Source organism: Ruditapes philippinarum, unplaced genomic scaffold, assembly GCF_026571515.1.
Source record: "Ruditapes philippinarum isolate M1 unplaced genomic scaffold, ASM2657151v2 ctg960_1_1_1_1, whole genome shotgun sequence".
Lineage (NCBI taxonomy): Eukaryota > Metazoa > Mollusca > Bivalvia > Venerida > Veneridae > Ruditapes > Ruditapes philippinarum.
Genome location: NW_026855043.1, coordinates 91 through 13294, shown reverse-complemented (window position 1 = coordinate 13294; position 13204 = coordinate 91). Strand labels below are relative to the sequence as shown.

The window sequence follows — 13204 nt, the reverse complement described above, 5'->3', positions numbered from 1 at the left end:
AGGTTTAAGATATCCTGGTCTCTCGCCAGCCTTGTTCCGACGTATCCAGGAAAAAACCATGGAAATATTCCAACAAACAACCGTCGCTCCTAGAGAACTCAACCAGAAGTCTAAGAAGAATTATCAAAGTTTTTTCAACAATTGCCAAGGTTTCTTCCTCGAGTTTGAAGGTCCTCTAATTATTAGAGGACTTGGTTGAGGCAGGTCCGTATTATTTATAATAAGTATTTCATAACTGTGTTTGTAATTATTTATACAATAACAGGTAGTTCCTGCACAAAAAACTGAACACCTATTGGTGATGAAAAGTTGTTTTTTGCTGCTTAGCCATTACATTTAAGTCACAGTTTTATTCAGTGTTTTGGTCTGACAGCGCATTTGAACTTCTAAATTTTTTAACTTATCTGTTTGAAAGAGAAATTTGAGCCATCATCATTGCTCTGGCTTTCTCGTCATTATTGTCATCCTAGCAAAAACTTTATTGTGGCCCATTTACTCTAACAGTATTAGAAGGTATCAATATGAGATTGGTGGAAACACATGACATAAAGGCAGTTGTAAGACTTAGGGGCACCAATTTTCTGAAAGCTAATATTTTTTTTGGCATTATGGCCCATTTTTTTTAACTTGGAATTTTTGTCAAAGTGGTTATTTTAACGAGGATGAACGTTAACACCACATGCAGTGTTTCTTGTTTAACCCATTTTGATATTAAACGCATTTCAGCATAATAAGAAACTGGTTTTCAAAATTAAAAAGCAAGGTTAGTTGTTTACACAATTAATGAGGTTGAAGGTTAAGGGGGTTTTATTATTATTTTAGGTGGAAGCAGCAAAGTCGGGGTTGTCGGCATCTCTGCTCGTGGAAAGCACCAGAGACTAATGAACTGTATTGTGAACTTTGACCCTCAGATCCTCACAATGATCGGTAGAGACCGAGTGCATGGCTAGACTTGGTTTGGGGAGATTCCACCAGTTTGCCAAAACTAATGAGGACTAAACAAGGAGAATATAACAGGACAATTTTACAATGCCCTAACTTGCTGTAGGTTTATAACATGGGCTACATGTTATAATTATACTTGCTAGTTTTATAAAAGCTAATGCTAAATATTAAATTTCTTTTTAACTTTGGACTTGTTTACATGTATATCTGTATGTAAATATTTCTATCGAGGTTAACAGTTTTAAGTAGAAAAGATTTTTTTTTATAAGTTTTTTACAAACTTTGAAGGTAGTTTTTTTCAAAGGTTATTTAATGGTTTAAAAATTAAAATAACTATATTCTGGTAAATTAACATTTTTGACATTTTTTGTTTTCTATCAAGTTTCAAGTAAATCAATTTTGTACAATACCATTACTAAAACAGACACTATTGCAAATAGGTGTATTGTCTTTAAATGTAAAGAGACCTTTGAATCCATGCTTCTGTTATTTTATATTTTTGGGGAAATTGAAATGTTTGTAGATTTGATGCTTCAAGAGAACAAGAGAGTGGAGGAAAAAGATTTTTCCAACTGCCTTTTGAGGAGCTCATGGGACCAGACATATCAACCGTGTAGATGATACCATTGAACCTGGCCTCACCAAATTATCCTGGAATCCCACTGAACATTGAAGGTCCAATCCAGGATGTTTACAGCTGTCTAGAAGAACTAGAGCTGCTCCATGATCCAGGGCTTTAATGAGCTGACCTGAACTTCCCGTTATTGGGATGCAGTCTTACAGGAAATGGCCGGGAAACGACTCTTGTGCAAGCCTACCGCAGGAGTGAGCCATGGCCCGGTAGAAGATTTTTCCTTTTGAGAACGTACGCAGGAAATTTTGCGCAAAAGGTGCAACGATCCCTTCAGACAAAGAGTCAGGGGTTGTTCAAGATGCCTTGCAACTGAGTGTTGAATCGACATGTTTGCTTCACCTAGAGGTAAATGAAGAGGAAATTGTTGATGATGAGAAAAAAGAATGGTAATGTATTATTTTTCCACTTAGGTATTAAATTCTTAAAGGGAAAAATTTATATGAAACCTTGTATAACATTTTAAAGATTTTTTTTTTATTTTTTTTTTTGCCTTGCAGTTAACGAGTATTTTGTTCTTATTGGCTTTGATTTCAAAAGGGTTTATGCTAAGGTTGTTTTTTTTTTAAGTTATTTCAATATTTTCCCAAGTGATTTTATTACAAAAGATACCAGTAAATAAAGCATATTTCTATCTTGTATTCTATTTTTTTCAGAATTTTTTAACTTTTTAGTTTTTTTAATGCTTACCCTTTATCATTTTTTTTTGACAAGAATAAATTTAGAGACATAGTAAGCATTCGTTTATTTTTAATTTTTTGTTATTCTATTTAAATTAAGATGATGGAAGAGGAGAAAGGTACCCCAAAGTGGATTCTGGTGGCCGTTGCCGTTTAGCCAACGCTCCTACTGGACCTGTCTCTTTCAAAGGCCAAACTTGGCTGCTTTAAACGCAAACGTGAACCAAAAGAAGAAAACGGAGGCAAAGCCGCAAAAGATTTGAAGTCATTTTCAAAACCACCGAACCTTGAGGCTCTTTAATCAAGGTCCAATGATGAACACCCCCGAGGCTTCGAAACAAATCAACATTTTCCGCTCAATGGGGTTAATTATATTGGTTAGTTTTCTGAAATATCATTAAATTTTTTTGAAATAATATAAATCATTTAATAGGAATCCAGTTTGAATTGGCTATTTAGTACAGTTTAAGCTTTAATTTTTGCCCCTTTTTTTTTAGGCCTATTTAAGGCACCTAGAATATTTTCTTGTTAATCCATTGAAAGATAAAAAAAAAAGAATTTGTAGGAATAAACCATTACTGGGCTACTATTAATTTAGTTACACAAATAGTATATTCAGAAATAAAATAAATGGCCGATTGTCACGCGACAAACCCCAACATAGTGCGGCGTTTTAGCCGACCACATTTGGAATCCAGAAACCAGCCTGCGCCAATGCCGGCACAGTCTGATCCCGGATTTCCATTGAGTTCGCTTACCAACTCTAATATAACAGGTATAGAAAGGTGATTGCGAAAACAGCATGGGATTCTGATCAGACCTGCGGCGGCCGTCTTTATGGCGAGGGCTTGGTCTGGATCCATTTGCAGGTTTTGCCAACCGCTTTAATGGTTTGGTTTTGTCATTTTTTGACCGGCTTTTTTTTCAAATGTCTTGATAAAGGTATGTTTTTTTATCCCTGTTTATGAGGAGAATTCAAAAGAAAATTGTGTTTTTCCTTGCTAAGTTATTAGTAATATTTTTTAAATAAAAATTATAGCTTTTTGTAAAGGATTAAAAAAATATTTTAATATTATTGAACCCAACATTGATTTCAATTTTTTTGGTTTTAGTATTTTTGTAAATTTAAGATAACAAAAATAAAAAAATCTGTCCTGGACTAGGCTTATCACAGAAAAGAATTTGAAAAGATGAATTGAACTTTATACATGAAATAAGTTCAACTGCTAAAAATTTAAAAATAAAAAATTGGTGTTTCTTTTTTAATTTTTTGCAGTGTGAATTTCAGGTGGTTTTTGGTAGCGGAAGATGCAAAAAAGAGATAAACCGATCCATTCTTTTTCAAGACGTTCGCCCCATTGGCTTTTAATCCAAAACATAACAATTGAATCCTGGGTCTTTTTTTTGCATGAAGTTACAACACAAGCTGTTACATAAGGTTTAATTAATATACTATAATTTTATATAGTTCAAATAAATTAACATCCGTTGCTATTGGACAAATTGGCCACTAACTTTGGTAACATTTAATCAAAACCTTCTAAAACTGTGTATAAAATAAGTTATTGTGGGTTTCTGGTGATAACTCTTCGAATTATGGTGGTACGGCTAAGCGTGGTGTAGCCTCCGTTTGGGTGGAAGAGGTTTAGAGTTCAAAATTATACTTTCTAATCCCAGTTTTACCTTCTTTGGCATGGGTTCGATTTCCCTGGGGATGCTTTTGGTAGTTTAGCACGGGGGGGAAGGGTAAGTCTAGTAGGCGTTTATTCGGTGTAAACTCTCCGCAGGGACAATGGTTAGGAAAAGCTACCCGTCGTGAATGAGCTTCTAAAAAAATTGAACCTTGGAAAAACTGTTGGGAAAAGGGGTAAAAGAAAAAACAAACCCAAAACTAAAAATGGGGGTTGTTTGCATAATTTAAGGCCCCTTTTTTATTTTGGGTTTCCCTTTTTTTATTTTAAAGGGTATATGTTTTAAAAATTTTTCCAAAAGTTTCATTTTTTTTTATTTCCCCGGGTTTTTTGGAAAAATGTTTATTTAAAGGGAAAGGCCCCTTTTATAATAATTTTAACTTTTTATGTGGGGTTTGGTTTAAGAGTAAAGCCCACAAAAAAATGAATTTTGAAAATTAAAAAAAAAGGTTTTTTTAATTTTTTGGGGAATTTTTAGGGCCCGCCCACCCCATTGTAGTAAAAGCAAAGGGAAATTTTTCCCCCGTTGGAACCCAAAGGGAAAGCAACGTGGGGCGCTACACACTCGGAAATTTATTTTGTGAAAAGGGCACCCGATAGGGCGGATGAAATGTTTTTGGTTTGTGTTGCAGGGATTTGAGGGTTTTCCCCTGGGGGAGAAGAAAAGACCCCGGGGGAATTTAGGGAAAGCCCAGGAACCAGTTTACCCTAAAATACAAGGTTAAAAATTACCCTTTAAAAATGTATTTAGAGAAAAAAAAAGTTTTGCCCAAGGGGTCGTTTTCTTCTGTCCCACCAAACTATTAACTCCAAAAGAAGGGTTTTGATTCCTAAATTTAATTTTTTTATTTAACCCATTAAAGTTTTCAGGTTTTTAATTTAATTGTTAAAAAAGTATAAAGCCAGGTTTAGCCCAATATTTTTTTAGGGGGTTTTAGGGCCCCTTAAATGTTTTTTGATATAAAGGTATAAAAAACCAATAATATCAAAAAGCGTATTACTTCTCTTAGGTCAACTTTATAAAGTTAAAAGTTTTTCTTGAAAGTTTTTGAAAGTTAATCAGCCTGGCTTTTTTAAAGGAGGGAATTTACATGTATTTAATTAACTTGTAACTTTTTAAATAAGATCTTTTGAATCTGCAAAATTGTATTAAACAAAATCTTTGTACAAAAAATTGTTTTGCATGGGTTCAAAAAGTTTAAATTTCTTATAACCGAGGGACCTGATTAGCATTTTAACATGGCAGAAGTTTTGTAGTCTATTTTTATGTACATTTTTTTTAATTGTTAAACAAATTGGCGTCCACGCAGAGAAAATGCATTTGCCCTTTTTTTTAATTTTACACCAAATTTGAAATTTGAAAATTTCAGATTACTTATTTTTTTAAAATTTATTAACGGAGATTTGGGAACAGATGTTAATACTTTATGTTTCTAAACCATTATTTTTAAGAAAAATGTCAATTATTGATTCCAGTTTTACTTTTTTCTAGAAATATGATACATTAGGTACTTTTTTTTTAATTGATGTATAATATATTTGATAATTAATTAAAATTATTTGTTTAATCAGGAGGTGACAAGTGCCCTTGGAAAGTTTTGCTGATTATCACTGTATTGGGGGAAGAAAGGAAGAAGATCTAGAGGCTTTCTTGAAGGATAATCGCGCAAAACTGACCGAGTTGAGTCTAAGAAAAATACTACGAGGAACTTGAGGTCTTATTAACAGCCAGCCTGAATTTAGATGTTGGCCCTATTGCTCTCTTTACAGGTATGGTCATATGTTTTATTTTACCTTAATTTTGTGGTTTATACCTTATTTTTCTCTCAGTTACAATTTTAACCTTACTTCACTGTAGAGCATTTTTCCTTATTTCTTCAGCAAAATTGTATTACAAAGTTATTTATAGATTTTATTTCAATATACAGGTATATTTACATTAATTTATAAATATATTTAAATCTTTAACCATGCATACATTTCATTCTTATACAGAGAAGTGAAGTTTGCTTTAATGTTCGAGCAAAGCATGGAAAAATGCATTATGGGAAGGCATGTAAAACCAAGTTCCCGTACGAAATGGAGGAGATATTTACGTTCATTGAAGAGCTCAACAGGTCTGGGTAGACCTATCAAGGATTGGGTGATATTCAGATTGCCGATGGCCGGGTTTGAAGGAGTAGAGAGCAAGAGATCAGAATTGATATGAGCATTGGACCTATTGAGGTACGTTTTTGAATTGACATGATAGCAATATATGGCGGTCATGACAAAACCAACGATAATGGGTTTGGCGCAGTCTGATCAGGAATCCATGCTGTTCGCTATCAGTTTTTTCTATTTTAAATAGGGTTTGTAAGCGAGCAGCAATGGATCTGAAACCGCTGATGCGATGCGCAGGCTGGTTGGATCCTGCTGGTCGCAAACCCATTATGTTGGTTTTGTCGTTTTTACGCGGGCTTCAATTATATTAAAGTGATAGGAAATCAAATCTGGTGTTTGTATAAAAAAAAACAGTTTTTAGTTGATGGATGAGATAGGCTTGAACTTATGACTCACATGTAAACTTTTTTGTATATTTTCTCTTATGTCTTCCTGCAAGTTACTTATTTCATAGAATTTCAACCATATTTCAGTAGCAAAAGACAAATCATGGGGGTCAGCTGTAAAGTATGATTAAATATAAAGGGTAATTGTTATGTTAAAAAGTTTTGAAATTGATCTGTAGTGTTTAATGCCAATTTTGAATTTATTTCACAGTTTTGTATAGTTTGCATTTTTTGAAGATGTAAATGAAAATGTTAGAAATAAAATACAGTATACTTTTTCTGTAAGTTGCTTGTATTTGTAATTGCACCCTTGAATGATGTTTTTATATCATTTGCATAGCATTTCACATTACAGCGAGTCATTTCCATGTTGATCAAACATGATTTACCTGTGGCCAAAGAGGAGAGACTGAGCGATTGTTGATACCGTAGCTGATACGACCACTCGCGATTATTCCTGGGACAAAACGATTGAACGTACGGCAGCTGAGGTGCAGTCACATCTGTATGATGTACAACCAGAGTTCAAAAGGGACTTATTTTAAAATGTTTGAAAACATTCTTGTGGATTGTGACAACTTCTATGATGATTTAAATGTAAGATTCCCATGTTTTTATCAGCTTACTTTGAAATAAATGGAAACATGTTTTTTCTTTGAAGTCCAGTGTTCATTTTATATACTTTTGAAGATATTTATTATTGTTCAAAATAGTGATTTAAAATTTCACAGCCAACTTTATAATACTGTACTAAAGATATAGACAAGCCCAGTCCTGTATGACTATTTTACATGATAACAATTTATAAATTAAATGCTTTTTTTTTTCAAAAAAATTTTAATGCTCTTTGTTCCTGTTTTTTAATTTAAGACTTGAGGCGGTGCATTATTGCAAGTTTGTCTACTAATAGTACAATGTAATATTACCATTAAATATGTTTGGGGTTTTATTGTTTGTTTTTTTCCCTCACCACAAATATTTAAGTCATCAGTTATTTTCATTAAAATTGATTAAAATTCATTGATTTTCCATTTATTATTCATTTATTTTGTATCATTATTGTAATAGGCGGACTCCAACTGGTACCAGGGTTCACCGTGAAGCATCTGACCGCCTACTTGGTCATCTGTCAGAATAATTTGACATCCTTATAAGAAAATTTTCACCGTCACCGGAGGTTAAGAACTTTTTTTCAGGTCTTCCGGTCACAGATTAACCAGGAACTGCTCAAGACTCAAGAAGGAGTTAATTTGTTACAGAAGTTGTATGGGTTACAATGCTGTATAGATAACGGTGCATGGTTCTATGACATTCTCTGGGCGAATTAAATTGAAAAAATCCAATGAACCTCATTGAGTTCCAGAATAAGTAAGTTAAGTTTTTTTAATGGTAGCATGTTTGTTTGAGGGGCAGAAAGAAAATGTTTTTGATTTGACACGAAATTTGTCAAAAATTCTTCAAAATGTGACATAAAATTATGTGCATATTTCTCTATTTTTCTGAACTCTTCTAGATTGATTACTATGGAAATTTTTAAGTTAATTACCTTTTTTGAAAAAAAAAAAAAAGGATATTGGCAGTTTATTTGAAGGGATTTGGGTTTTCTGCTTTTAGGGCATTCTTGAAAAACTAAAATTTTCAGTATTTGAAATTTTTTGGCAGGAGATTTCTGGGAAATATTTTTTCAATTTTTACTTGTGTTGAGCATTTCTTGTCTGTTTTCTTTAAATCAATATTGTAATATTGAAATGGCAGGGTTTTTTCCATAATAAGGATACTAGAATACATTATAACAATAGCTACATATTTTCAATAGATGCCGTAAAACCTTCCACGAGCGTCTGAAAAAGAATTGGCCGCCGTTTGAAGATTAAAGAAAAAATTGACGCTTTAATGAGTGGTTCCCCTTTTTTTGAACTGATGACCAACAAAGCCATGAAGCCTAGCTTGGAACCCGGATGGAGGGTCAAGGGCATGTGTTTTGACTAGAAAATGATTTAAATTTTACTCTGAGGGAATATTTTCAAACCCATTGCTTTGAGTTTTAAAAAAAGGATATTGAGGTATATATAGTTTTTTATGGGTTTTATGATAGTTTTTTTCCCTTGACTGAAGTTGCAGTTATTTTTAAATAATGAAATGAAGTAAACGGATAAACAGACTTGTAATGTCACTTTCAAATTTCTTTATATCTTTAAAAAAGTAAACTTAGTAAAATAAAATTTAAAAATTAAAAAAGGGTTTTTATCAGTTTTCATTGATATGATGGGAAATTCCCCCCTTTTAATTTACAAGCATTTTTTATTTTTTGGTAGGTATGACCCTAAAAACTACATCAGGGGGGACAATTCTACTGTGTGAAAATGTTTTGCTGTGGATAAGTTCTGGGGTTTTACTGAAATTTTATAAAAGAATGATGACTTTGTCTTAAAAAAGTTGTACCAAGTTTGAAAATTTTGATAATTAATGAAATTTTTTATATTGTTGTTCAACCATAAAAAAATACATTTAGCCTAATTGTTCTAAATTTTAAAAAAATTAATGCTGTTTTCAGATTGTTTTAATTAGTACTTATTTATACACTGGATAGCATATAAATGAGAATGACCGATGCTTGAAATGAGGGTAAAAATGCGTTCAAAAAACTTCTTTTCTTGCTTTTTGTCTCCATAAGGTATTACGAAGTCAATGTGCATTGAAGCATTGATGTCCAAGCTAGTAGATCCATTGCATGAACATTATTGAAAAAGATTGATAAATTAACCACAAAGCACTCACCACTGAAATTAAAGAAGGAGTTTGATTAGATAGTTACGTCTGGGTACTTGATCTGTTTACATGAAATACTCTGACTGATAAGGCATTTTCATAGTGTTGTTTTGGCTGCATTCAAAAAATTCATGTTAGGTTAGGGGCATGTAATAACGGATAGATATTCCTTATTCAGTTTTGATTCATAACACTTGTTTTGATTTTTAGGAAACAGGTAAGTTTTGGTTTAAACATAAATTGTTTAAGTCTTGATTGCAAAGAGTTCTTGCAAACTGAATTTTTGCATTCTCTCAAAGTCGCTTCCTGGACAGCTAATGTTAAGTGTCTATATGAAGAAAACATGTCAATGACGCCGAAGTTAGGGCTTAATCATGATCTTTCGTTGAGAGGCAAGTACATTAACACTGAGGCCCACGCTCCTTTGGAAAATTTATTTTTGGATTGCAAAATTTGTTGAGTATAGTTATTTACGATTGAAATAAGATTAAGACATCATATTTAATTTAGATCTGTTACTAGGCTAATACAGGGGACTATCTTGAGGCTTATAGGTTTGATACTGTCAAGCGTTGATAGGGGGGCCATACATATATCGAATTGTAGAATCACCTAAATTACGCAAAGAAAAATATGCGGTAATACTTCACCTTTATAGAATATAAAGCAATTAACTAATTACGATGTTCACTGCGAACAGATGTGAAAAGCAAATATAATACATTCTATCTTAGTACAATGCCAACGTAAAGTACTATGGGAATAAAATTAATATGATCCATTAATTATATAAAAAAAAAAACATCAAATCTAGAGAGGACCAACATGTGTAAAAGAAGGTGCAGTTCTATTGTGTGTTAATAAAGCAGGTGTGTCACTAATAATGTAGGAATGATTATTGGTAACACACAAATGTTTTCTAATCATTTCACCTATATAAAATTGAATTGCTCAGCTATAGATGTTCCACTTATCATTAAGAATATCTTCGAGCTTTTATTATGTTGCATTATAAATGTATATATCCAATATGTGTCTAATAAGAAAATTTTTATTCATTATAGAAATGATAATATGATTTTAAAAGTCAAACACTGTATTAGCGGTAATGTCTGACAATACTATGCCATAATGCTTTAGTTCTACTATGTTCCTACGATCCGTGAATGGATGAATATTTCTCGACTTTTCTTTGCAGCCTATGCACTTTTCATGAAAATTGACCAGATAACTTAACCTGTTTGGAGCACTATTTTTTTAATCAGATTTGTTTGTATACCTTTTCCAAACAGATTTGACTGTATAGATCATCTGATAATTAAGTTAATTACATGAGTTGTGCATACCTTTAATGTAGTGGACTCATACTTTAACGAGTCTAAGAAGATGTAAAGTTTGAGATGTGCTGTGTCAGGGTGATATTCTAAAGGTAGAAGGGTCTGTTATGAAATGGCTACTCATTGTAACGATCATACTTTTATTACACTGAATTATACAGCAGATTACTTGCGTCGCAGCAATAGAAGACAGTATTTAGGTTTAAATGGAGCCAAGTGTTTTAATGTGTAACTTAAGAAGATATAATATCTATATTATCATTATCACATGTTGATAACAAGTGGCATTTTTTGGTGATAATGAAAAAATACTGCTAAATGTTAAGCCAAATTAATGGCTATATCTCCCATAGAAAAATTAATCCATAAAAAGGTAATATTAAGTTCTATAGGATAATTAAATTATAACTGTGTACTTGCTGTCTTTATTCCGATCTGCAAAGACTTTTAGCTCTTTCGAGAGAAATAATATTTATATTAACTATGAAAGAGATTTTACTGTAATTGTTACGATAATAGGACATCCAAGGATCACTTCTGTAATTTCCTGTAAAGATAGAACACTACAATGTTATCAAAGCAGAAATTTTTTTAAGCACTGCGTATTTTAAACCAAAATTTTTAACAAAATGACATGTAAGGGCTTATTATGTTTTTTGAGAAAAATGTTATAATTGCATAAAATAAATTTGTTATCTCTGCTGTCAAAGAGAAGGATTTAAAGCCAAAATTTAAGCGGGTTTTAAATTTGGGCGATTGGAAAAACCCAAAAAATTTACATTTGCAAACTTCAAAAACCCGTGGGGGAGCTTTTTTGTTAACGTGGAGATAAAAACCATTAAAATTTGGGTTCTTTTGAGGGAAGATTCTCTCAGGGGTGCTCATTTCACTTATTGAAAAAAGGTGGGTCCCGTTAGTTAAATAAAAACAATCCGGCGGGAGGGGTTAAAAGGTTTGTAGCCCTTTAAACAACTTGACCAAAAACCCTGGGGGTTTAAAAATCCTGATAGAATTTTTTGATTCTTTCATGGATTTCCCAGACTCCATTATTATCAAATTTTGAGAAGATGAATATTTGAAGCTAAAATAGAAACAGTATAGAGTCTAGTTGGGACTGTATGGTTTTTCCCATTTTTGGTTCTAGCCCCAAATTCTAGTGGCAGCAAACCCAAACTGTCTGTTTCATTTTGTGAAAAGGAGTTATGTTTTTTGTACCCATTTATTCAATTTATTTAAACCTGGATTTTAAATAAATTTCCCACAGATACAATTCCCATTCAAGAAGAAAGATTCAAACCTGGGTACAAAATTCCCAAACCCCTCCAAAAATTTTTGAAAACTGGTTTGGTTGTACAAAATCTCTGGGTGTCCTTAAAGGGCCGTTTTTTTGTTGGTGGTGCCCTTCCCCAAAACAGTTGCCTAAAGTAATTTAGCCAAAGAAGTTGTTTTTATAAAAAGTTAGTCAACCATTTGTGTAGGTAATTTTCCGCGTTTTTGTTTTAAATAAGTTAGCAAAACAAGTGTGTAAAAAGAAAAATGTTTGCCAAAAGTAAGTAAAATGGCCTTTTTAAGTTTCTTAAAAATTAAAAAATAGTTTAAACAGATCCCCATAGGGGAATTTATTGATACTTTTAGAAAAGTGAAAACCCCAAACTACTGCTCAAACTAGATCGCCCCTTTAAATTGATTCCCCAAAAAAACCAAAAACCCAAAAGGGTCTTTTTCCAAAAAAATTAATAAAAAACCAAAAATTAAAAAGCTACGGGTTTGTTTCCAAATTTTATGCTTTTCCCAATTACTTTCCCTTTAGTTGGGGGAAAAATGCCTGATAAAAATTATAAATTTTAAGATATCTTTTTGAATTTTTGTTTTGTTTTAAAAATTTACTTTTGATATTTTTTTCCCTGATCTATAGGAAGCAAGAGGTTCAAAAAACATTGACAAATCAGGGGATAAAAGATAATGACAGGGGTGCGCACGAGACCAAAACCTTTCCAGTGTTGTGGTGGGGTGATGAGAACATTGAGGGCAGTTTTTGGGCCTCATTTACTTAAAGCAGTTGGAATTTTGGGGCCAAAAAATCTTCACAGGGTAAGTTTCTTCTCATTAGGTTTTGTTTGGCCTGAATTTTCTTCCCAGTAAAGCTTTAATAACTTTTTAAAAAAATCTTATATAATGTACTGTATGATTTTGGGCAGTTTTTGGGTATGAAAATTTCAAATATCCAAGTTCAGACCTTTTAAATTTTTCCTATTTCATTTTTTTTTTTAAAAGAATTGTATTATCGTTATTCTTTTGATTAAAAAAAAAAAACCCCTAAAATTAAACCATTTCATCCCCAAATCTTAAAACATAGCTTTAAATTTGGGTTCTACTTGGGGCCTGTCATAACCTGAATTAATTTTAAACAGATGGCACAAAAATGATTTACCCCAGTAATTTTTAGAAAGTTACTATATGACCTAAAATTTTTTTAAAAAAATGTTTTTTTAAAACTATGTATAACTTTTTTTTTAAACAGTACCTGGAGAAGAAGAGATTGTTTGTTCCCAAAAGTTTCTTCTTTGTGTAAAAGATCCCGCTTTACTGGGGGGACCCCTTG

At 32.4% G+C, this 13204-nt stretch overlaps 1 protein-coding gene across 1 annotated transcript in view; it reads left to right on the top strand.

Moving 5' to 3' along the window:
• Positions 1-9482, top strand: part of LOC132741943 (dynein axonemal heavy chain 5-like) — a gene marked incomplete at its 3' end in the record, with an annotated part of 44962 nt that extends 35480 nt beyond the window's left edge. Inside the window, exons 14-17 of the mRNA XM_060730216.1 lie at positions 3-194; positions 823-927; positions 1854-1965; positions 9476-9482. Coding sequence (XP_060586199.1) covers positions 3-194; positions 823-927; positions 1854-1965; positions 9476-9482 — 416 coding nt within the window. The remainder of the gene's footprint in view (positions 1-2; positions 195-822; positions 928-1853; positions 1966-9475) is intronic.
• Between the last annotated feature and the right edge of the window lie 3722 nt (positions 9483-13204).